This window comes from Medicago sativa, chromosome 4, assembly GCF_051527215.1.
Source record: "Medicago sativa cultivar Bolivia chromosome 4, Bolivia_mono, whole genome shotgun sequence".
In the NCBI taxonomy this organism is placed as follows: Eukaryota; Viridiplantae; Streptophyta; class Magnoliopsida; order Fabales; family Fabaceae; genus Medicago; species Medicago sativa.
The window spans coordinates 14,962,720-14,989,452 of NC_140752.1; the positions used below are offsets into that span (position 1 = coordinate 14,962,720).

Genomic DNA, 26,733 nt, shown 5'->3' on the forward strand with positions numbered 1-26,733 from the left:
AGAAATTTGCTGTTGTTGTAGATCATTAAACTCATTTCTAATAAAAAGTAGAAAATGGATAGCAAGATACGTCGTTTCAAGAAGGTTAAAATCTAAAAGGAGGATATACAAATGAAAAGTAGAAAACAAATAAAGACTTGTCTAAACTCGTCTTTCAACAAGGGTTCTTTTTCAAGTTCTTCATCCAATTCTCTCGTCGAAAACTTTAGTGTTGCATCAGCAGCAGTCTCAGATCAAGCATCCTCTATTTTCTGCTTGTGGGAATCTATTTTGTTCTGACAATCTGATTCATATAAACGTTGGTCAAGTGCACAATACAATCAATAATATCTACTTATAGTAGATATCAATGATATGAGCTAGTCGAGTTAAAAGGAATTACGTTAGATCGGTGTTATAAATAGTAAATCCTAGGAAATAGGAAAAAAAATATTCCACTATGTGAAATACCTGATGGCGGAAGCCAACATAACTGTCAGTTATTATATACAAATAACAATAAGCTGGATATAGATACAAATCAGTTGTATAAAAAAGTGGCATAAAATTTACTCAAAAGGCTCAATAGTTCACAATTTTGAATAGTAATTACTGAAAACTGTAAAAAAATATTGAGCAAAAAAGAAAAAGTCTTTCTGGCCCCCTTCTACAATATAATTACCATTCTCATTGTTGAGGCACATCATTCAACTTCTTTTATCTCACAATCCTCAAAATCAAATTCTTCCAATTTTTATTGATTTCTGGTCCCTCTATATATAACTTACCAATTAACGGCTCATATAGCCATACACAAGCCCGCGATCAACACTGTCATCCTTCAACCAAATAACATAGTCATCATAATAAATCCTCACCAAAACACATTGCCAAGTAAACTTTCAATAAAATCGAACATTTCTAATTTCAAACACCTCAATTATTATATAGTTATATACTTGAGGTGTTTGCAAACTTCCACTCCATTTTCACATATTTAAACACCTCAATTATTAACACTATTGTAAAGGATCCAAAAGGTCTCTTTGTAACAAACTCAGTTGCCACAAACTGATACAACTCACTTGAACCGGTCAAATAACATAAAATAGAAAATAATCACAACCAATTATGAAAATCAACAACACAAGAAGTGAAAAAACGAAACTCAAATCTCTGATGGACACCCAGGGGCGGACCTGAGCAAGGCAGGGTGTGGCAATAGCCACACCAGCCCAGGCCCAGCCCATACTTTTTTTTTTATGCAAAGCCAATCTTAAATAATATATATCTTCTATTTCATAACATTAGCAATTCAACAGCCGTGGCTTGGTGGCGTGGGTTTTGAGTACAAACTTGAATGTCTCAGGTCTCAGGTTCAACTCTCGCTTTCTGCACTTTTTCTTAATTTTTTTCAAGTTCAACTCTACTCTCGTTTGCAATTTTCTTAATTTTTTCAGATAATAATATAAACAATATAAATTATATATGAATATATATATTAAGATTTTATTTTGCAACTTATGTCATGCATTATCTAATCTATAAAAAAAAATATATAAAGGGAAGACCCATTTTTGGATTGAGATTTTTTACTCCGAATTTATTTAAATTATTTTATCATTTTTATGATGTCATTTAAATTATTATTGAAAAGTTAAATTCACTAAAATATAAACAACTTTACCACACAAGGAACAAAATGATTGACGATTTATTACGATTAATACAAATGTTATTATTTGTATAATTTATTTCGTCAAAATTTTAGTCATACTTTTTTGAAAGAAAAAAAAATTAGCCCCACTAATAATTTAATCCCAGATCCGCCCCTGTGGACACCGACCAATTTTGTCTTCTTCTGAAGAGACGTCGCTTTCTAAGTTTTACAATATTATTTGTCTTGTTCCAACCACGTGCAGAAACAAACAAAGCTTGTCAAAAGCAAAGAGAATGCAACGGATCATTCCAAATAAAGCAAAGGAAACCTCTATTACTATTCAACAAAATTATCCATTAGAGGTAAAGATTTCAAATATGATGCGTTGCCACTTCTCAACCAACATCTCTATTGTCTTCTCCAATTTAAGGACCTTGGGCATTTGAAGAAAATTAAGAGACTTCACGAAATTTAACTATGCCAAAATTCTCATAAATTTTATGGCGCACAAACACATAGAAAAATTCATATAAACTTTCAATCTTAGAATTTCTTAACTGTTCAAAAGTCTTTCAAGTTTTAAGTTAGTTTACCACTCCCGGAGTATCAAAGTGTAAACATCAGTCAAATTTATTTGAAATCTCTGATTGTAGAAGTCCTCAAGGTGAGGAAAGGAAACATAGACCCACAAGGTTTCATTGTCCGCGGAGGAGCTCGTTAAAGTATAGGTGTGGGAGGGTCTATTCATATTTTGGGAGAACCATGGGTTCTGGATGGCTAATGCATTGCTGCTGATATATTGTAGGAACACAGTATATTCATCATATTACTATTGACAACTTGATGCTACCAACCGAGAAGCACTGGAACGAGGTAGTCTTCGTACATGTTTTTAGTTTTAAATTTGCAGATAAAATCATAAGCACGCCCCTTATTGCTCATGTACAGTAAGATCATTTGATTTGGAAGGATGAAAAGCATGGTAAATATTATGTGAAGAATGCCTATTGTTTGTGTGTCGAAGAACTTATCGATTCTCCTCACCTTCGCCGTCCCGGTAAGTGGTCTTGCATTTGGAAGCTCAAAATTCCTCCAGAGGTTCGAATCTTAGTCTGGAGGATGTGTGGGGTTTGCTTACCTACGAAGATGCGGCTTCAAGATAAGGTGTGCAATGCCCTACACATTGCGTCAGTTGTGATTCCACTCATGGAGATATGGCACATTTATTCTTTGACTATTCTTTTACTATCCAAGCATGGCGACTGTCAGGACTTTGGTCTCATATTCATAATCTAATTCATGTTGATGTACCTGCTACAAAAGTTATCTTCATGTTGGTGGAAACATTTACAGCTGAAGAAAAATAGTTGTTTGCGGCCATGTTGTGGAGCATATGGAAACACTGCAACTTAAAGGTTTGGGAGGACGTGAGAGAAGTTGTTGTTACCACTATTGAATGTGGGCGTGTGATGATTACTGACTGGTAGCTTGAAAATCTCTGTCTCCCAAACGTGCGCTCAGCTGTTACAACAGATGCATCTATTCGTGTGACTTCCAATTCAACGGATGCAAGTTCGTCATACTCCAGTTGTGTGGCATAACCCGCACCTGGGGCCCTATATAAATGCAATATTGATGCAGCGTTGTCTTCAACTTTTAACCATAGAGGGATTGGCATATGTATTCATGACGAGGAATGTGCTTTTGTCTTAGCAAAGATTGTAAGTTTTCCTTGTGTACATCAGGTTGAGGTTGGTGAAGCCATGGGTTTATTTGAAGCTCTCTAATGGCTTAGAGACATGCCTTTCGAAAATGACGATTTTGAGCTAGATTCTAAACTTAGTTGTGATGCTTTCCATTCCCGTCGAGATGATATTTCCGAGTTTGGGCATGTCATCGCATCTTGTAAAGCTCTTTATTCCTCCTTCTTTACAAAGTTCAGGGTAGAGTTGACTAGGCGAGAAGCAAATGCAACTACTCATACGCTTGCAGGAGAGGCTACATTTCTAGCTAGTCCCGTTATTTATTATTGTATCCCATCTTGAATTGAGAAAATTAATATAAATGAAATGCAATGAGCATATTTTCTTAAAAAAAGAACTTCAAATTAGTGAGATTATGAGATAATCCAAATACATATTAGGAAAAAATGGTAGATACTAGTTTTAATAGATTAGAAATAGAGAAATGATATTTGAACATCCATTTGGTGACAACTTTCTCTCTCATATTGACATTATGTTTTACTTTATCTCTCTATTGCTACGGTTTTCGTTCTATCTTTGTAAATTATGGCTGTCAAATAAGTTGTCACTAAATTGGTTGTTCAAACAACACTCCTCTTTGAAATATAATTAATTAATCTCCGTGAGCTTAACTCAGTTGGTAGGGATGTTGCATATTATATGCAGGGGCTGGGGTTCGAACCCCAGACACTCCACTTCTCCACAATTTAATTGTGTGAGCTCTAGCCACTAGGCTACTTGACCAAAAAAAAAAAATTAGTAACATGAGGCAGGATCCATTGACACCATGTGTAAGTCAAAAGACTTGCAACAAATCTAAACCATTAAATCAAATTAATCTAATGGTTCACAACTCTCTATCAAATAAAAAGAAAAGGTGAGACACATGCAATACATCCTTCATATTTCCTTGTTTTGCCGTCAACTTGAAATCTAATTCATCAAAAGGCTTTTGGTACCTGAAGATCGATGATATTGAAGCAACCCAATTAATTCAAATATAAAGCTAAATATATTATATTATGATACCACATGAAAAAAAAAAATTATTCCAATTTTTGAAAAAAGAAAGACACCATCGTTATCAAAAGATAACTGAAATTGAAGAAATTGAGATATTGTTTATTGATCAAAAATCGGTACAAATTTTAGATTAACGAATCCACACCTTAATTGGCCAATTTCATGAGAGAACAAATGGGCAATAAAAGGGAAACAAAAAACAAATCAGTAGAAGCCATATGTATTAAGAAATTGAAATTGAGAGAAGCAAGATCGAGGGATTTTTTTGATATTTGTTAAAAAAAAAAAAGAGAACAGCATGGCATAAGGAAACATAAAAAGGACTGACTTAGGAAATATTTGTGAACCATTGGATTTATTTGATTTAATGGTTGAGATTTGGTGTAAGTCTTTTAGCTTACACCTGTTGTCAACAAATCCGCCTCTAGTAATATATATATAGTGTAAGAGCATACGCAATGGTGGGTGTTTTACCTTTTAGAACCATGCTAAATAGACACCCCATTGTGGAGCAAATAAATATGGTGTTTCTAGAGAAGGGTGGTTGTGAAAGCACCCTATCTCACTAACTTTTTTGAGGTCTCCTTAAATAAATAATTAAAAGGGTTAAATAATAGTTACCCCCTGTCATTTGAGCGAGTTTTGGTTTTGCTCTCTGTAAAAAAAAACAAAGTTTGAGATTCCCCTTGTAATTTGAAGATTCTTTGATTTTGGACCCTCAAGACGGCAGAGTGTGCACTTAAGCTTATGTGGCAAGTTGAGTCATCATTTTTTTAATTATGTGGCATGCTTAGTGGATATTATTAATTCTTTTAACTTTATTTTAATTCCACTAGGTTTTTTCATTATTAAATGAATTAAAAAATTATAGAAAATAAATTAAATAATTATACAAAAATAAAAACAAAACAAAATCTTTTTTATTTTCACTTTTCTCTCCTTCATCTTCTCTACCAACATGATCTTCATCTTTCTCATTCAACATCGTCATCAATAAACACAAACTAAAAAAAAATAAAAAAATTCCTTTAGTTTCATTTACAGGAGATAAACCAAAACTCGTCCAAATGACTGAGGATAAACATCATTTAACCATTATTAAAACTAGCGGAAAGACGGGCACTGTCGTGCCCGTCTGTCCGCTCTTTCTACTGCGCTAACGCATGTGATTATTTTATTATGTTTGTTTGTATAATTTTGATTAAATTTTTTCAATTTTTAAATATTAATGGAAATTATTGATATATTGATTTATAAACAAAATATTGTCAAGTTATATAACAATCATTTATGAACTCAACATATTTTAGTTTGTCTGCATATAAAATAAAGAAAAAATAATGATCTTTTATTGTTTATTCTAATAGTAATTAGTAACATCATAACATAAATGTATAAATGACATTTTTTGTAAAAGAAACATTATTATGATTGCAATAAAAGAATATCTTTAAAAACTATATTTTTCGTAAAGTCTCCATCTTCTCCTTCTATTTTCCCTTCATTAATGAGAACTTTTGTTGAATTTTGAGAAACTTCTCTCGATAAAGCTACATATAATTGACCATGATTGAAAACATGTCGTGGAAGATAGATTCCGACATTGGGAATGGTCTTCCCTTTAACATTAATTTTTGCTCACATTTGTTACTAATATTTTTTTAGAGGATTTAAAGTCCAATCTTTAACATAATATTTTGCTCACGTTTGTTACTAATATTTTTTTCCAGAGGATTTAAAGTTCAATCTTTAACATTATTTTTTGTTCACGTTTGTTACTAATATTTTTTTTAGAGTATTTAAAGTTCAATCTTTAACATTTTTTTTTCTCACGTTTGTTACTAATATTTTTTTAGAGGATTTAAAGTCCAATCTTTAACATTATTTTTTGCTCACGTTTGTTACTAATCTTTTTTGGGTGAATAGTGTTTTTCACCCTGTAATATAGGCCATTTCCGGTTTTCACCCTTGTGAAATTTTCGGTCTGATTTGCACCCTTGTAAATTTTTTTTTCCTGAAAACACCCCTCCCCCCTCCAACTCAGCAGATTCGCCTACGTGGCGCTGAGTTGGCTTTTGTTTTACATTTTATAACTTGCCACGGCATATATTATTATTAAAAAATTAAAAAAATAATAAAAATTAATTTAAAAATAAAAAAATTATTTAAAAAATTTGAAAATTAATTTTTGAAAAAAAAATTGTAAATTTTTTTTTTTTGAAAAAAATTCTTAAATTTTTTAACTACCAAAATTTTTACGATTTTTTTATTCCGGAAATTTTATTTTCAAAATTTTAAAAATTAGAAAAAACAGAAAATATAATCACATTTTTTCGAAATTAAAAATATTTTAAAAAAATCTGGAATTTAAATTTCAAAATACAAAAAAGGAAAATTTTCAAAATTTTTAAAAAAGGTCAGATTTTTCATTGAATTTTTTAAATTTTTTTTCTTTGTATAAAAAAAACCAACTTTTTCCAATATTTTAATTTTGAAAAATATTTTATAAAATTTTCGAAAAAAAAATTTGAATTTATCCTAAATTTTTTCCAGAAATTTATTTTCGAAAAAAAACTTGAATTTAAAAAAATATAAAAAAGGCAAATGATTTTACGAATTTTTTTTAAAAATCTGGAATTTTTCGAATCTGAAGTCGAAATTTTTTTTTCTTTTCGAAATTATGAAGATTTTACGATTTTGGCTAAAGATTCTAACGAAAATCCATTTTGGGGCTAATGATTCGAAAAAGTTCAGATTTTTCTTTCGAAATTAAAAACTTTGTTTTTTTAATACAAAAAATAAAAAATTTTGGTAATAAAAAAATTGTTAAAATCTTTTTAATTTCTAAAAAAATGTGATTGTACTTTTTTCCTAGAAATTCTTTGATAATAAAAAAAATGTAAGAATTTTTTACAAAAAAAAAAATTTAAGAATTTTTTTCAAAAAAAAATTAATTTTTTTTTCAAAAATTAATTTTCGAATTTTTTAAATAATTTTTATTATTTTTTTAATAATAATATCTGATGTGGCAAGCAAAAAAATAAAAAATAAAAAAATAAAAAGCCAAGTCAGCGCCACATAGGCGATTTTGGTGAGCTGGATCTGCTGAGTCAGCGCCACGTAAGCGAATCTGCTGAGTTGGAGGGGGGAGGGGTGTTTTCCGGAAAAAAAAATTTTTACAAGGGTGCAAACCGGACGGAAAATTTCATAAGGGTGAAAACCGGAAATGGCCTATATTACAGGGGTGAAAAACACTATTCACCCATCTTTTTTTTAGAGAATTTATAGTCCAATCTTCAATAATATTTTTTGCTCACGTCTATTACTAATCTTTTTTTAGAGGATTTAAAGTCCAATCTTTAACAATATTTTTTGCTCACGTTTGTTACTAATTTTTTTTAGAGGATTTAAATTCTAATATTTAACATTATTTTTTCCTCACGTTTGTTACTAATTATTTTTAGAGGATTTAAATTCGAATATTTAACATTATTTTTTGCTTACGTTTGTTACTAATCTTTTTTTTTAGAGGATTTAAAGTCCAATCTTTTCCATTATTTTTTACTCACGTTTGTTACTATTGATCAAAGACTAAGAATGAGTAATTTATATCAATAAAATAATATGGAATACTGTTTTTTGTGGAAGGGATATGAAAATACTTGACAATCTTTGTCAGTTGTATTGAGGGGAACAACACAGATGTGCAACATAAAAGCGGCTGATAAAAAAGTAACATGAGTTGTTGTTTTGTGCTAGTTTTCTTATGAGTTTGATCTTTGGTTAACAGAGGTAAAAGAGAGTTAACGGTGACGATTAGTGACATGGATTACTAATCCACGTACTATTTTATAATTGGTTATTTGTATTTAAAATTAAGGGTATTTTTGGAAAGAAAAGTCCAACCCAAAGGTGTGCTTATAGATAAAAAAAAAATACACTATCATAGTTTGTATAAGCAATTATAAACCAAGAAAGTCAAGTAATTCTTAAAATTAATCGTAAATAATTTGAATCATAATCACTTATAAACCAGCAAAGTCAAATAATCCATTAAATTAATCCACTTTGATTAGTTGTAACATGAAAGAAAAAAAAAACTTACAGGTTAATTCTGAATTCTGATGCAGAGGGCGGAGAGAGGTTGGGAAAAACTAAACAATGCGGGAGCGAACTATGAACTGTGAGAACCCTACATATTAATATTTTTAATACAGTATAATGCTAACAAATCTTTTTCTAAAAGATTTTGAATCATAATATTTTGCTCACGTTTATTACTAATATTTTTATCAGAGGATTTAAAGTCCAATTTTTAACATTATTTTTTTCTCATGTTTGTTACTAATCTTTTCTTTTTTTTGCTCACGTTTGTTACTAATCTTTTATTAGAGGATTTAAAGTCTAATATTTAACATTACTAGACTTTTGACCTGTGCGTCGCACGGGTTTTCTCGACTATAATAGAGACCAATAAATAATCTTTAACGCGTAAGATAATTGATATGGTAGAAAATATTTTCTTCAAAAAAAAAAAGGCAAGCGGATATGAATGAAATTGATTTTTTTGAAGAAAGGAATGAAATTGATGTGCAATGCATTTTTTTAGATGGAATTTGTTAGGTTAAATAATTGCAAAACTAATAAAGCAAATGAGCCGGAAAAATTAGGTTAAGTTGCTGCAGACGTAACAAAATTAATAAATAAGGATTTTTTGCTCATGTTTGTTACTAATATTTTTTTAGAGGATTTAAAGTCCAATTTTTAACAATATTTTTTGCTCACGTTTGTTACTAATCTTTTTTTAGAGGATTTATAGTCCATTTAATATAGTGCTAACAAATCTTTTTCTAAAAGATTTTGAATCATAATATTTTGCTCACGTTTGTTACTAATATTTTTATCAGAGGATTTAAAGTCCAATTTTTAACATTATTTTTTTCTTAGTTTGTTACTAATATTTTTTTTTCTCACGTTTGTTACTAATCTTTTATTAGAGGATTTAAAGTCTAATCTTTAACATTATTTTTTGCTAATGTTTGTTACTAATCTTTTTTTACAGGATTTAAAGTCAAATCTTTAACAATATTTTTTGCTCACGTTTGTTACTAATTTTTTTATAGAGGATTTATAGTCCAATCCTCATCGGCTATTATTTTTGTTTAAAAAAAAATTTAAAAACTCATAGACTCGTGAGAAATAAAGCAGGAAAAAACATAAACTTTGGATTATTTTTTTTCATAAGTGATTATTGTTCAACTTTGATTTTCTCGAATTCTGATTCATTCATTCTTCTAACAAAAAAAAGTAAAAACAAAGCTTGAATTGTAATGTTGACGGAAAGTAAATTGCTCGAAGGATAAAACAGAAAGATATTCAATTCATGAAGTGGACCTTAAAGATATTCCATTCAATGGTGCTTCAGAAGTATTAATCAAGTTCGTGAGCCTTGAAACTTTCTAATTTTTTAGAGGTGATGAGATGTGATCAGAGGGTAATATGATGAATTATGGATCGATTTGAATTCATGAGAAGAGACATAAAGAATGCAAATATAATTTTTAAACTTTTTGTGAGTTTGATCTGTTGTTAACGGTGGTAAAAGAAAGTTAACGGTGACGATTAGTAACATTGATTATTAATCCACGTGTTATTTTATAATTGGCTATTTGTATTTAAAATTAAGGGTATTTTTGGAAAGAAAATTCCAACCCAAAAGTGTGCTGAAAGGGGTAGTTTTCTTTATATATAATATAGATATAGATAAATGATTTTCTTTTTAAATTTAATGATTTAGAATTATTGATGAGGCTAGTTTAGTAATTTTCTATAAAGTGCAAGAGATTAGATGATTATTCGGTATGAATATTAAAAAATTGAAAAATTGATGACGTGTACGTATTAGACATAAGCACCCAAAATAGATGCAATATGGAATAGGGTTTTTCCTCCTCATAAAAAAAAGGACTAGGGTTTTTCGTGATCAATGATATCAATGGTTATTGGATGGCTAGTTTTCTATTTGGCAGTGGAGCTACTTAAATTGATTTTCAGATTGATAGTGGAGCAACTCAAATTAAAGGAACGTCGCAAATCATGTACGTGTGATTTCTAACTTATGGGTTATTATTTTCAGTTGTTTGTTTTTATTGGCTGCAGATTTAGTGCGAGTGTTCTGGCCATGTACACGTTTCTAATTTTACTTTGTTAAAATTCTAATAACCGTACAAGTATAAAGTGATAATAAATCATACTTCTAAGCTAAATCCAGTGACGCGTATGTTATTTTTCACATTTTCTTTTTCTTAGTCTTCTGACTTGTATTTGTTCTGTTAATTACTATAATATTATTTATAGTTCTGCATATGATTGTTAGGTTTCGAAGTGTCAACCTAGTTGGAATTTCTTATGTTATAATGATGTCTTGACAGATAAATTGGTATTTTATGTCAAAAGAAACTTATACTTCTTTTATACCACTAATATTTGTGTAAGTTGCAATGACTGACTGTAGTAGCTCGCACTAAAAAATACGAGATTGAAGAAAACAACGTATTGACAAATCTACCGGTTGATGTGTTGGAACTGATTATGAAGCGTTTGCCTCTTAAAGATTACCTTGGATTGAGAGCAATTTGCCGTTCTTGTAGGAAAACGGTTTCCACAATCATTGAAATCAAGCATTGCTGCCCTTTACCTGAACTGCCTAGCTTGAGTACAAAAAGTTTACATTGCCTTAGGACACCACTGTTGAAGTCTAATACATGTATTGGCTCAGTTGAAGGCTGGTTGATTGTGGTTGACAATTCTGAAAAAGGTTTTTTAAAATTTTTCTTTTTGAATCCAGTGACTGATGTTAGAATCACGATACCATCAAAGTTGTATCTGCCCTCAATCATTGGTGAAAGAATTTCATCTGTGATAAAAATGACGGCCTCTTCCAAACCAAATTGTGATGGTTCTGATTGTTATTTAGTCGGACTTTTGAGTGATTATTGTCACATTGCAATTTATAAACTCTTTGAAAAGTCATGGACTATAGTTGAGCCAGATAAAGATTCAGGGACTTTTTTTAGGGACATAGAAATTATTGGTACAAAATTATATGTAACAGACTTATGCTCAGATTCTATATTGGTTTATGATCTTAAAGACTGCACTAATGGACCGGCGAAGGCTGAAGTGTTAGCTGAACTTCCAAGAAGGCCAGCAGGATTTAGTATACGTAGCAGTTTTCTAGCCAAAGATAAAACGTTAAGAGAGTTATACTTCATTTCTATGTTCTATAATGGTGAGATTGAAACTCGACGTGTTGTCTCTGACCGTTTAACAGTTGCCTCAGCATATGCTAAGCTGCCTCATGTTACCAGCTTTGAAGTGTTCAAGCTGGACAAAAACAAGAGTCCTATTGGGTGGCAGAATGTGAAGCTGGAAGATAGAGTGGCATTTGTTTGTAATCAGAAAAGCATGGTAATATCAAGGGATGAACTTAATTACAGTGAAGAGTTAGTCAGAGGGAATAGTATCTACTTTGCCGTTACTTTTCGATGTCCAAGATATAATCCATCGACAAGTTTAGAATTTGGGATGTTTTGTTTGAATGATAGCAGCATTAAATACTTTCCTGAGGAGACATTAAAGCATGGTGATGTTCTTCATCCTGTATGGTTTGCACCAAGTTTATGGTAATTCCACTGTCTTGACACTTACTTATGTTTGAGACAATGGTGTCTACGATGAATGAATTGGTTGGAAGATGCATTCATGTTGCGGATCAACCCTTTTATTTCTTTTTACTTGTCCATTTTCTTTAAGGATCTATATTTTGTAGTACATGATATTTCTATTTCTTTCTTTAAAGCATGGAGTGTTGATCCTAAACATAGGATTTAATCAATGTTGAGATACGTCAATATTGAAAGCTTTGCTAATACATTCTGTCTTATGGATTAACTAGTTTAATATTCTTCCATTGCTTTCGTTATAAACATTGAATGTTTTGAAGACAATGTTCAGCATTGCAAAATGGGGGATGTTTAGCATTGCATCGATCGATCACTTAATAATTTTCCAGATGTCATCACATACGTCAAGGATAGTCATTCGTGATGTGTTGTAATCAAATTTCTCCGCTGCATCTTTTTTCCTTTTCAATAATAAAATGTATGTTAAAATTTTTTATATGGGAAATGTAAAAGTCAAGAACTGTCATCCATTTGGAAAAATTAATTGACTCTGCTATTGGAAGGAGAAGACACAATCATGTGATTGAGACCATATTATCAAAGAGAACATAAAAAACAAACAGCAATACATTTGAGGCCAGTTTAAATTCAAGTTTTGCAATGCAACTACCTTGTTCTCTAATCTTCTGTCTCAATTTTCAATAAATTATTTTTTGCTCTTGGAGAAGATATTTCTCGCTGCTCTAGATCATTGAACTCGTTGCTAATGTGTTGATGCAAGATGGAAGATCAGGTACATCATTTCAAGAAGATTAAAATCTAAAAAGAGCATGCAATTAAAAAACAAAAAAACAAATTGAGACGTATCTTAACTCCTCTTTCAATAGGCGTTCTTTTTCAAGTTCTTCGTCCAAATCTTTCTGCACTAATCTCAGATCTAGCATCCTCCAGATCTAAACTCCTATATTTTGTTCTGATAATCTGAAAATAAGCTGCCTACAGATAAAATCCAGTTGTATAAGAAAGTGACACCAAGATAATCTATGCCACCATTCAACTTAATAACACAACACCGAGATAATCTCTAATCAACATCTGATTCTTGCAAGATAGCTTCCAAAAAAAGATTCCCACAACATAATTAAAAAAAACAAAAGATGCTAATAGATCCCTTGCTTAGGACCCTTATGAATAACCACTTCTTTTGTCCGACATCCATTTACGAAAACTGATAATGATCCTGAAGCACACATGCTCACTCACATCCACCACCTCTACTTCCCATCAAAACCCAAATGCTAACCACATAATCCAAGAAATTCCAACTTACCATATAATAAGCCTTCTCAGAGTTAACTTTGAACATTAAACACTCCTTTTTTGTTCTGTTTGCAAGACCAACAACCTCATTTACCACCACTACCATGTCCACCGAGTATCTTCCCTTAATGGAAGCCGATTTATTTTTATGAGACAATTGAACTGATTACTTCCACAAGCCCTTTGGAAGAACCTTGGCCAACAACTTATAAAGACTTCCCAACAATAAGATACGACGAAATTCTCCCACAAAATGTGAACTCCAGACCTTCGGGATCAAAACAACAAAATATGACAAAAAAACACCTTGGAAGCTAAAAGTTTGTGTGGCACTCTTCAAACTTAACTTTGACATCCAGATTAAGCACTCCCCTAAAAGCTATAAAGAGTGCAAATATAATCCATTCAGTCTCAGACTCTTGTTCCCCTTCTAGAAAATTAATATCTATAAAAATATTTGTTCTTATAGTTGATCAAAATTGATAGTTATTTTAAAAAAAAAATTATTTTTTTTATTTTTTATATATATCATGTTATGGGTATGATGTTTCCACGATACATTTAACGGTGACTAATATTCGTCATAAAACCTATGAGACATACAAAGGAAGTTCTCTCTACCCAACCAAATATCCTTCATAAGCAATGGCTATGGATTTTAGAGTTCTCTTTAGATTTTCTACACTCTGTTTGGTAAAAATAACTTGTAAGCTAGTTGATAGTTGAAGAGCAAACTTATAGCTGATGGCTGATAACTGATAGTTTATAGTTGGAAAGCTAGCATATTAAAACTAAAGTGTTTGATAAAATTAATTGTTAAAATAACTTATAAATATAAAATTACATAAAAGTTCAAATTTATTTAATTACATTTTACATTATACATATAAACATTTTTTTTCACTTATTGTATTACTTTAATATTTTTTTTGAAGAAGAATGTTATTGTATTACTTTAATATTATAAACAGAAACTTAAATTATTTTCGTCTTTAAATTTATAAACGTGCTTTATGAATTCAATTGATAATTTATATTTAGCAAAGCTCTTTTATGACGAATTTTCTTTAACTAAACTTCTTCACTGTTTATTGTATATTTTATTTAGAATTATATAGTATATGAATCTTAGAAATAAGACAATGACAAGGTCACTGAAAAAAATGAGCAAGAATATATAAAAGCTATAAATGTGGGACGATGGTTGTGCCAAACGTGGGTCGTTAAATATAATAGCGGGTATTTTTTTTAAATAATAATAAAAATTATATTAACAAGGTTTTTTGAAGGATTTATATTAACAAGGTTAAAATTAGAAGAAAATATAAGCAAGCTATAAACTATTAACTCAAAAGCTACCAGAAACAATATCTCAAAAAATGTTATAAGCTAGTGAAAAATGGTTTTTACCAACCATGTCTCATCCTATCAAAACAAGCTTGTAAGCTAGTGCAATAAATTATAAACTAGTTTATGTTAAAATTAGAAGAAAATATAAGCAAGCTATAAACTATTAACTCAAAAGCTACCAGAAACAATATCTCAAAAAATGTTATAAGCTAGTGAAAAATGGTTTTTACCAACCATGTCTCATCCTATCAAAACAAGCTTGTAAGCTAGTGCAATAAATTATAAACTAGTTTATTTGTGTTATCAAACACAGCCATATATAGGAGGTACATAGTTTAGGGTGACATTTTTTTTCCTTCCGATTTTTACCATTAATTTAAGTTATTTTTTCCTTTTTATAATATTATTTGAATTACTGATTAGAAAAAAATAGTTTAATCTCATTAAAATAAAATAAGAAATCCCATTACAATATGAAAGATTTTGAAACTATAAATATAACCTATTTCTTTCAAAACAAAAAAAAATATTAAAAATATAACCTATTTTAAACTTGTTTGCTGAAAATTCCTCCTCAAAAATAAAAATAATGTGCGCCTTTCCATTATTTTAACTAGCGAAAAGACGAGCACGTGTCCGTCTTTTCGCTCTCTTTATTGCGTTAACGTTTGAAAATTATGAACTGTGTTTTTTTTATGAAATTTTGATTTTGATTAAAACTAAAATTCTAAATGTTTGTTGTTTTCAAGTTATAACAAACCAAACTACCCATGATTATCTATTTCAATGACCAGGGTCGTTCCTATGAAATAGGAGGCTCGGTTCTATTTTTAAAATTGGCCCCGGTAAAATCAAAATGCAATTCTTTTTGTGTAGTTAAGCTTCATTAAAAAATCAGAATCAGAATAACTTTTAAACACGGAACAAAACAAAATAAAATTAAGTGAAAGAGAGGTGAAATTTACCTAACGGTGTTGTTTGGAATGTCACTCCTACGTCGTAGGAAATGGGAAAACGAATGGTTTATGCGAAAAAGAAATAATTGTTGCGATTCTTTCAATGGGGGTGGGTATTATAATTTTTTTTGAGGCCCATAGTTTTTAGATGCTCGGTGCAGTAGCGCTTCTTGCACTCCCCAAGGTCCGGCCCTGACAATGACATCAACAATATAACAAAAAAAAATCTAAACTCTTTTTTTTTAATAACACCAACAACAATCTTTATTATATACTCATCTAGTTTATTACACTTTTTAAATGATAAAAGAAAAAAATAAGACACACACACAGATATATATATATATATATAGGGTTATGTTACAAGACACCTTCATAAAAAGTAGTGTGGTGTCTTTTATCAAGTCACACCTCAAGGTGTGATTTTCACTTTTTTAGTTATAACTTTGATAAAAGACACCTTCATAAAAAGTAGTTGGTGTCTTTTAACAAATGCTCATAGAGTAACTTGATAAAAGACACCTTCACAAAAGGTGTCTTCTATCATAACCCATATATATATATATATATATATATATATATATATATATATATATATATATATATATATGGGTTATGTTACAAGACACCTTCATAAAAAGTAGTGTGGTGTCTTTTATCAAGTCACACCTCAAGGTGTGATTTTCACTTTTTTAGTTATAACTTTGATAAAAGACACCTTCATAAAAAGTAGTTGGTGTCTTTTAACAAATGCTCATAGAGTAACTTGATAAAAGACACCTTCACAAAAGGTGTCTTCTATCATAACCCTATATATATATATATATATATATATATATATATATATATATATGGAATTAAAATCAATAGAGTTATCTTTCAGTTTCGAGCAACTCAACTGGTATCTAGATATGTATGGCTTAAGGCCAAAAAAAAAAATTAATCATTCATTTCTTCATTTGATGTAGTGGTATCCATATTTAAGCCAAGGGCATTTCTCTGTTCTTTGTGCTGTGTTTAGCTGCTTGAAACCTTCGCTTCGTTTATGACCTTTACTCTTACATATTATTGCTGATTTATTTACTCCCTTACCATAGCAGCACATTTTTATTGACCTTATTTTAATATCTTGGTTAATTGTTTTTACATTCACTTTATATGATGTACAGGTTGCAGTGAACATAATTGAAGATTACATAATTTTGGGAGGAAATGACTTTCTAAGCATGCATGCTACAAATATTGCTAACATTCTTGATTTAGTTGTTGGGAATGTCAGCGACAAAGGTCTACTTTCTGTTCTTCCTGTTGTCGATATCTTAATTCAGGTATGTTATTCCCAACTCATCAATTGTTATTAGCTACTGGGATTTTCGATATATAGTTTATCTTGTAAAGAGTTACAGCTTTTGGATGAAGATGGAAAAAAGAGAAATACGAAACAGTATATTGTTGAAAGGTTGTAGATATTCTATCATCACTGTATAGGCTAGCTAAACCATGTATTTAGAGTGAGTAGGATATCTGCGATCCTTTCATTTAGACTAATGTAACTTGGCCTCCACTGTGCAGTCAAAAGAAATACAATAACCTAACCTCAGACCTCTATTTATGCTACTAACAAGGTCAAGCACTTATACTAGTAGTAAAAGCACAACCTGTTGACAATATGACTTGCAACGTAGTAACTCTGAAATCTTCCAAGACCTGTATTCCCCCTGCTCGAATTTATTTATCGAATAAAATATGTATCAAAAGCACAAGGGCTATAGCTCAGTTGGTAGAGCACCTCGTTTACACACGCGCCAATGTTTTTTTTCATAGGAGTGGAAATTTTTATTCACTTTACCGTTTAATAACTCATAATCAAATATCAATAATGAAAAATTTCCAACTTGACAAAATAACGGAGGGGGAGGTCATAAGCGTCTATATCGTAAAATTGATTTTCGACGGAATGAAAAAGCCCCGCGATAAGAAGAAGAATTGACAATTAATGGAAAACAGAGATTGAATGTGCCCCTCCACCATATCTGTACAAATAGAATAAACCATTTATACAGAATGGTAAAGGGGGACACCATTTGCCGCTCAAACCGCAGCAGCAAATGCTATTCGAACAGTAGTAGATCAAGGCATGCAACGAGCGGTTACAGCAGCAAATATCCCCAACCTTTTGTTTTGAAACGTGCTGCCTGACTTTTATAAGCTGGTTACAAGAGTTTTTAATTCACCCCAATTCCCTTTATTCAACCATCAACTTGATATATTCCTTTGTTTTATTTTTTTTTCCTTTATGAATCCTTTAAAAGAATTATCAGCTATCACCTATCACTTTATGTAAAATGTAAAACAAATCATGATAAGTTGAATAGAAATAAGGATCCAACTCCTATTAAATGAGTAACTCAATTTAAAGAGTGGCCAAATGCATCCTGGGGTCCTTTAAGTTTAACGTTTGTACCGGATTAGTCCTTTTAGTTTCAAATTGGTCATTTATGTTAGTAAAAGTGTGCATCTAGTTCTTTAGGTCATAAAATATATGCACCATTACCCTCTTTCCATCAAACTCAGTTAGAAAGTGTTATGTGGATGTTTATTGCTAACACAGTTGTATGAAAAAAGGGATCAATTTGTTACAAAAAAATAATTAAAGGACCAACTTGTTCACTTTTACCGACATAAATGAAACTAAAAAAACTAAGGATTAATCGAGTACAAACATTAAACTTAAAGCACCCTAGGTTGTATTTGACCTTAAAGAGTAATATGAATAACTCACCTTTATATATTCTCTATTTTTTTAAATTATATATGTTATTATAGCTGTTCTCCCTCTGCCATAGACTGCATTGCCACCTGCTATTATGGCATATTTTTGCCTTGTTGCCATGAACTGCCATCAATAATCCTATTTCGGTTTCATAAATTTCGTTGCTTGTGTCTAAATTTTGAAGGTAGTATTATTTTGTACCTTTTTTCTGATATCATTTCAAAAATAGTACATTTATTTGATTTTTCCTCTGTACAGTGTTTCCCCATGGAAGTGCCGCCACTTATCAGCAATACATTACAAGTAAGTCTAGTTATGTCCTTTAAAGATATGTGTGTGGTCAACTTATTTATTGTTTATAGTTAAAAATCTATAGACATAACTGTCAACTCTTGTATCATTTTATTTTCTCCAGAAATTAATTGTCATATGTTTGAGTGGAGGAGACGACCGGGACCCCTCTAAAACATCTGTTAAAGCATCTTCTGCCGCCATCCTGGCAAGGCTTTTGGTGATGAATACAAACTCACTTGGTCAATTAGCATCAGATCCATCGACTTCTCAACTGCTTCAGACGGCATCTATCCCAGTTCAAGAAAATATACTTCTTTGTCTGGTTGACATTTGGGTTGACAAGGTTGGTGTCGTTATATGCTTTAAAGATGGTGTTTGGGTTCTCCATATATTGCATATTTGTATCTAGTTTGTGATTGAACAAACTTTTTTTTTTTTTCTTTCTATCAAGAGTGCTTGGACAAACCTGGAAAACAAGTTTCACGTTTGACTTTATTGTGGCATAGTGTTCATGTTGCCCTTGTTGAAATTATTGCCACTGTTGATCTTTTTTAAAATCACCCGGTTTTGTTTTTAGTCAATGGTTAAGTGTAAGGCTATGCATATCATTTTATTGTTGATATATATTCTTGAAAATAAGATTAGGATCTATGTATCCTATTGTGTAAATAGGAATAGAATATTCAATAATTATTTTATTTATTGCTTTTGAGCCTATATTAAGAGGCCTAGTTGTGTGGTTAAGACACAGGGTTTCACTATATTTTGCATCTGTTTTCTTATGCAACATATAAAATTTCCAGGTAGATAATGTTTCTTCCATCCAGAAGAAGACAATTGGCTTAGCCCTCTCAATAATTCTGACGTTAAGGATGCCTCAAGTTCTTGACAAACTTGATCAAATTTTAAGGTACTAATACACCTTTAAATATTATAGTTCGCCCGGACTCAAATAACAGCAAAAAAATAGTCATATTTGGTGGACTCAAATATAAGCAAATTTCAAACTTCATATTTAATGTTATCACTTCAAAAATATCATTTACATTTAATTGGTGTACATATATAAGAAGTTTTCATAGAAAATTAAAGGAAGAGAAATGGTAATATGGGGAAACAATTATGTTTTTATTATATCAAGAAAATTAAAAGACATTAACTAACATTCTTAGTTAATCTACATTAAAATTAGTTGTTTTTTGCTTATATATAATTATAAGTTCGAAGGGAGTACCTTAGTGCAAGTAAGGAGCAAATGACCCCAGTGTATGTTTTGTTGTGCAGTGTTTGCACTAGTGTAATTCTGGGCAGAAACGACGACTTGACGGAGGAAGAGTCCAGGTTAGCTTTTTGTACTTGTAATATTTTCCTGTTTTTTGCACTTCATCCAGATTAGTTGAGACTTGGGCTGAATCTTGACCAGAATCCTCTTTTAATGTGTTGTGTAGTCCAATATTTCAGAATATATATTATTCGTTAACTGCTGGCTTTAGTTCTGAAAGTAACCCAGATTTTAGACTCTATAGGTGTTATCCCTTGTTTTAATTGTCAACTATCATGTTTTACGAACATAATTATTTATGTATGTTCTTATTAACAGTGGTGAGATGAGCTCCAGTACATCTCCTGATGAGGGCACTATTCCTGGTAAAGAATTCAGAAAAAGACAGGTTAGTGATTATGAAAGCTATATGTTATATCCATTCTGGAATGTTTCAATATTTGTATGAAAGAAAGAAGAAAAAAAAACAAATGAATTGATGCATTTGTTTGTTTTGACTATAGATCAAATTATCAGACCGTATAAACCAGCTGTCCCTTGAGGACTCTGTCAGAGATAATCTACAAACTTGTGCTGCTATTCATGGAGAATCTTTTAATGCTGCAATGAGCAGTATTCATCCATCTGCGTTAGCACAATTGAAGCAGGCATTAAAAATGCCATAGCTGGGTGTGTCATTTTTGTGATCTAGTGGTGCTATGTGCATGCTCTCGGTCCTCCTGTCTATAGATTCATACTTCCTATACGGTATAATTCCTCATTTTAACATCTGTTTTCTTGGCTTTTCTGTTTGATTCCCTCCCACCCCCCAAATTCACTGATGTGTTAAAGTTCACTAAAACCAATAATATTAGGCGTTGTTTGTTTTCATTAACCCGAGAATAATACAAGATTGATGACGGGATCACATACCGAGTGTCAAATTTTAGGCTTATGAACTAAAACCCTACATGTTCCAGATGAACACTGTATGTACGCTTGAGGTGCTAGTGCAGTGGTAAGAGTTAAGCATTGTACCTTAAGGTACTGAGTTTGAATCTCCTTGGGGACAGCTGTACCTTAAGGTGCTAGTGCGGTGGTAAGAGTTAAGCATTGTACCTTAAGGCTTATGAACTAAAACCCTACATTTATTTTAAGTTTTCTCATTTCCTTCTTTCCATATTCCCGATGTAAATATCTGGCACAAGACATTTCAATGACAGATCAGAATAAAAATAATATTGATTTACTGTGACTATCTTGTGGAATTGTTTTAATGGAATATTTAAACTAATGAGTTTCTTATTCAGTTGCATCTAACATGTTAATAAACTCTTCTTGCAGGGTGATTTTGAAGCTTGTTACTTGGGCTGGTGATTTTTGATACATCTTTTTTAATATTGTAAGGTCATTGTTTTTGTCCCATTCATTTTCACTAGTCTTTGCCCCTTTGCAGCGTGAAACTTTGTAAATAGGATGTTGCTCCTTTATTATTTTAATATTAAAAAAAGGAGCAGCATCGAGTCCAGTGTTGTTTACTTTGTTGAGAATGACAGTAAAATGTGAAATATTTTGTAGATGCTGTTTTTGGATGCATTCAGACGTGTAGTGAAAATTTTACCGATTCTTTGAACTGCAAGTTCTACATGCGCATTAGCATTACCAATTTTTTAGAAGATTTTTTACGATCAGGATTTTTTTTTTTTTTGAGGGAACGATCAGGATTTTATAGTTTGGTTTTTGAGGAATTTTAACGTACCTTATGGATTTATATGATTTGAAACGACTCGATGAATGTTTAGCAAATTAATAATACTAACAACAAACATGTAAGAGTGTCTGTTACTTTTTGGCATCTATATCACCACCAATATATAAATGCAACTCCAAAATTAACTTCCACATTATTTTTTTTTAGCAAAAATTAACTAATTTGCTCATAGGAATAAATTTGATCTTTTGTATAGCTAATTTGTTTGGCCATAGGCCATAGTTTGTTTGGCCTTAAACGACCATATTTCCCTTTTTCTACGACATAACACCTACACAAATGGCTACCATAATTCTTACCAATTCAACCTATTCAAACTAATGCAGATATTTCTACAAACCTACTACTGTGATGCCTCAACCCTTAATCAGAAAATCAAATAGAATCATTAAACCTCCTACACTTACAGGCCTATTATTGCAACCTCCTAAAAAGTGCAGTGGGAAATTTTGACTCTACGACTTCAAGTAAATCATTTCCCATCTATCTCCCTCCTAAAAGTACGATGCTTTTTCTACATATTTTCAAAATATCAAATTTTCATAATTTTTTCTAATATATTATTCAAGATATTTAAGCTAAAAATTATGCATTGGTATTTGTAATAGGGACAACTGTGTCATGTATTATGGGACGAAGGGAGTATCATTTACTAAAATATCCTTATTAATTGTAGTTAGTAGAATAGTTAAGTTGGATGAAATTCAATAAATAAGGGTATAATAATGAAAAAAAATAATAAATGTTGCATTGGTATTTTAAAGTGACAATTATTTTGAGAAAAAGAAAAAAATAGTAAAGAGACAATTATTTTGAGACGGAGGGAGTACTCCTTTGGGTTAAACCACTACCAGAATCTCTCGTTTTTCCTGCGGATTTTCATGCAGAAATATATCCGCAGGAACACCTGAGGATTTTGCTGCGGCTGCGATTAGTTAAACGAAGTTTCCAGCGGATTCATATGCCGCAGGAAAATCTGCAGGTATATCAACATTTTGCAGGTATTTCTGTGGATTTTCCTGCGATTTTTCATATCTTCTTTCCTGCGGATTTTCATGCAGTTTGTTTATTTTGATGAAATTTAGTAATTTTCTTTTTAATTATAAATGATAATTGTTAGGAAAATTAAAACATTTTATAAGACAGATAAAATTTATAAGAGTCTCGTGATACAACCATTTCTCACTTCACCACAAAAGTCTCGTCAAACACTTCACCACCATCTCTCTCACGTCGCCGCCGTATCAGAGCCTCACCACCGCAATTTCGCCATCACTCTTGCCGTGAATTTCTCACTCCAATTGTGATTTCGCCGCTGTATCACTCACTTCACCACCATATTTGTCACCTCGCCGCCGTATCAGAACCTCACCACCGTATCTCTCACTCTCTCAGATTCTCAACTTCGTGGCACTTTTGATGAGGTTAATTCAGAAGAAAGTTTAGTGAGGTAGATTCCTTCACAAATCAATCTAATTTGATTCCCAATATTCTGTGTTCTTCGTATTGTTGTATTTAGGGTTCTGATTTCCATCAGTTTCATTCTAGATCGATTGAATTTTAGAGCAAAATGAGAAAATTGTAACAATTTCTGATTAATTTAAGTCTTATTCTATCTTTCTCCATCATTAATTTCAGGTATAATTGTTTCTATTTGTTATATGTTTCTGATATATAGACCAAATTGGTGAGAATTTATACGAAATATGGTTGTTTCGAGAATGCATGTAAAGTGTTTGATGAAATGCATGTGAGGAGTTTGTTATATGTTTCTGTTAGTTATGTGCCCTGTATAGTCTTACTGTTGGACCAGCTTCTGCGTCCAATTTCGACTCCGTTCTTGCATCGCTCAGGTTACTCTCGCTCGCTGAGTTGATGCTATAATTTTGATTTGATAATATATAGATTGTTAATTTTTGTTCCTATATTTGATTTGATGATACTTGCATGTTTAAAAGCTTATTTCAGCATTTGCTAATTTTTTAATTGATTTGATTTGATAATTTTTGTTCCTATATAGGTTGTTAATACCTCAAATCGTTTTTGATGTCCAATACACTGTCGAATGTTGATAAGAACTTGACAAGGATTTGTTAATTTGAGAGTCGCTGTATAAACCATATGTGTTGATGTTATTAGATGTTGTTACATTGATAAGGTATTGAACTTTTTGGAACTAATTGTTTTGAATTTGAAGCTATATGTATGTCTGAGTAATGTAATGTGGTTAGGAACAGTTTAGGAACAGTTTATAGTATGAGTTGAGAGGAGAAATCCCAAACTCTAGTCAAGCATTAATGTCTGATGATTGTTAAGTGTTGTTCTATAGTGGTTTTTGAAACTGTCCGGGGGTTATTATAATTTGAAATGCTGATTCTAGAGTGTTACCTTTATAGATAACCGTCGTATTATAATGTAATGTGGATATAAAGCAATAATTGATGTACAGGTCTGATGGATAGGTATAGAATATTTTTTATTGTTTTACTTTTAATTTCTCACTCATTTTGGTAAATATTAAAGCTCCTACAGGAAATTATACAAGTAATGGTTTTCTAAGAGTTTCCTTCAATGGTGGCTTGAATCAAATGCGTGATGCGGTTTGTACTTCCTATTCTAAAATTTATATGTTTGTATGATATCATAAGCTTAAATACTCATTTAGTGATATGGTATTTCAGATATGTGACATGGTGACAATTGCTCTATTTTTTAATCTCACATTGGTCGTGCCAGAGCTTGAAAAGACATCATTTTGGGCAGACCCTAGGTATATACGTTATTCTGATTTTTATTTTGAGTATCCTCTAATTTAACCTTCATATCATTCTAAAGTTGTGTAGTTTTCTTTTTACAGTAATTTTGAGGACATTTTTGATGTGAACCATTTCATTGATTCTTTACGAGACGAAGTTCGAATAGTGAAAAGAGTTCCTAAAAAGTTTAGCAGTAAATATGGATATTGTACCCTGCAGATGCCTCCTATTAGCTGCTCCAATGAAAAATATTACTTGGAGCAGGTGTGTTTCTTTTATGAATTGTAGTTTGACTGTAATTTGGTGGGACAGGTTTGTGTTAGGATGTTGGATGTGTTTGTTTATTTGTGAATTGTATAGAGCTTTTGCTTGCATAAGGTTTAAGGTTTGATATTATGTTGTGATGTTAATTAGGATTATGGATGCTCCATAGACATTGTGAAATCCCCATTTTAGATTATGGATTCTAAAATTTCTTCATGGTGGTTGTTAGATTTTTGGAGACTTTTGTTGGGTCTTTGTCTGCAGGTCAGTCTCTGAAGAACTTGTTTAATTTATGAACTGAGAATCTTAGATACTGTTGTGTATTGTAAAGAATTATTATTTATATTTTCAGTATTCCTAAAGTTATAATTGTGATTTTAGGTTTGTCAATTGCATGCTGCAGGTGCTGAATTGAAAGCTTAGTGAAGATAGCATAATGAACATGTGGCATAAGGGGAGTGGGGAAGTGATTCAGTAATTATAGGGAATATGTTAGGTGGTGTTAGTGTAACAAACTTTTGAGAAGGATGAGACATTATCAATTGTGGTATTTTATTTTGTTGTATGTTTAGTTCAATTGTAATAGATTATATTGAAATTTCAGTGTTTTTAAAGGCTATATATGCCTAGGTAAAGTTGTAGTGCAACTAGATTGCTTTGTCTCCTGCTACACATTCTAATTACTAAAATGTTTAGAGAAATTGTACCTTTTTTGATTTAAATAAAAAGAATGCTTTGAAGTGTATTGCATGAGCTGCAGATTTACCAGTTTTTTTTTTGTTCTTAAAAACATTTCCTGCGGATTTTCCTGCGTTATTTGCTGCGGAAGTACCTGCGGATTGTTCGCAGTAAACAAGCTTACGGGCAGGTAAACTCTTTAAAACTGACCAAACTTTAGCTGCGGATTAATTGACATTTCCTGCGGATATATTCGCAGGAAGATTTCCTGCGGAACCTAAAATCCTCAGGAATCAATTACCCACGAAGGTATTACCTGGGAACCTCAATCCTTGGGAAAATCTGCATGAAAGCGGTTTCCTGCGGAATTTTGGCCGAAATCCACAGGAAAACCGAAGATTTCTAGTAGTGAACGGTGTTTACGCTTCCTATTTAGGCGAGTTTTGGTTTATCTGTCTATAAAAAAAATTGGACACCGACCTTGTACTTTGAAAATTTTTTGGTTTTGGACATTCGTGAATTTTGACGATACAAAATAGTCAATATAACATAGAAGTAAACCAAAGTTCGCTCAAATTTCAGGCGGCAAAAGTACCTTAAATTTTGATATCATGAAGATAAAAAATTAAGGAATCTTGAAATTACAAAGTTGGAATTCAAAGTTTTTTTTTTTTTTTACAGAGGGATAAACACCAGTTGACAAGACACAAGTAAGCAAGATCCTTCATTTAATATGACACATACTTAGGGGATTTGATATATGTTTCTTGCGAATGGAAAATATTTGGCTAGGATGGATGAACCCACTTTATCTTCCTGACAAGTTCCACACGAATATTAGTTACTACTATTATACATAGTTGGGATTTTCTTATCAATAATACGACAAAAAAAGTGATCCTTATCGACTTAAGATCTGCAGGTCAAGAGTTGGTTGAATGGTTGATTAGCAGCTCCACATAGGGGGTGATGTATCTGTAGACACTTCGACAAACAAATAATTAAAAGCCATAAGTGGGAAGTTTTTAGGGTTATGGATTGTACATGGACTAGAACTAATTAGTAGGTTTTAAAAGAGCATGATATATCTTTAAAAAAAAAAAGCATGATATGATACGATGATTAGGGTTTTATGACCCAAAATCCTAGTTGGACAACTGTCTAAAATGACAGTTATAGACATGTCCATAATATGGTCTACTGTTAGATTAGTGACTT

The 26,733-nt window shown here is 31.5% G+C and overlaps 3 protein-coding genes across 12 annotated transcripts; all 3 read left to right on the forward strand.

Moving 5' to 3' along the window:
- The first annotated feature begins 10,402 nt into the window (after positions 1–10,402).
- LOC146926613 (uncharacterized) lies at positions 10,403–12,096 on the forward strand. The gene is made up of 2 exons (XM_085706943.1): positions 10,403–10,505; positions 10,922–12,096. Exons 1-2 carry the CDS (start codon positions 10,403–10,405, stop codon positions 12,094–12,096), a joined length of 1,278 nt encoding a protein of 425 aa, XP_085563069.1.
- A 4,714-nt stretch (positions 12,097–16,810) lies between these two features.
- On the forward strand, positions 16,811–21,679 carry LOC146926614 (uncharacterized). Its single transcript, XM_085758874.1, has 8 exons — positions 16,811–17,046; positions 18,750–18,794; positions 18,907–19,128; positions 19,589–19,695; positions 20,070–20,126; positions 20,386–20,455; positions 20,571–20,814; positions 21,391–21,679. Exons 1-7 carry the CDS (start codon positions 16,945–16,947, stop codon positions 20,730–20,732), a joined length of 765 nt encoding a protein of 254 aa, XP_085615000.1. The 5' UTR covers positions 16,811–16,944; the 3' UTR covers positions 20,733–20,814; positions 21,391–21,679.
- Positions 21,680–22,983: 1,304 nt separating this feature from the next.
- Positions 22,984–25,582, forward strand: LOC146926615 (rhamnogalacturonan I rhamnosyltransferase 1-like). Of its 10 annotated transcripts, none has more exons than XR_015034171.1 (7): positions 22,984–23,267; positions 23,456–23,670; positions 24,350–24,417; positions 24,499–24,587; positions 24,675–24,837; positions 24,988–25,101; positions 25,241–25,582. XR_015034171.1 is itself a non-coding variant. In XM_085758875.1 (7 exons), exons 2-7 carry the CDS (start codon positions 23,562–23,564, stop codon positions 25,245–25,247), a joined length of 471 nt encoding a protein of 156 aa, XP_085615001.1. In that variant the 5' UTR covers positions 22,984–23,267; positions 23,456–23,561; the 3' UTR covers positions 25,248–25,582. The 10 variants fall into 10 exon arrangements, 4 of the variants coding, with proteins under 4 accessions (XP_085615001.1, XP_085615002.1, XP_085556245.1 ...); XM_085758875.1 differs by having other exon boundaries at positions 25,067–25,101; XR_015005446.1 differs by lacking the exon at positions 23,456–23,670 and having other exon boundaries at positions 24,341–24,417; positions 24,661–24,837.
- Positions 25,583–26,733: the final 1,151 nt, after the last annotated feature.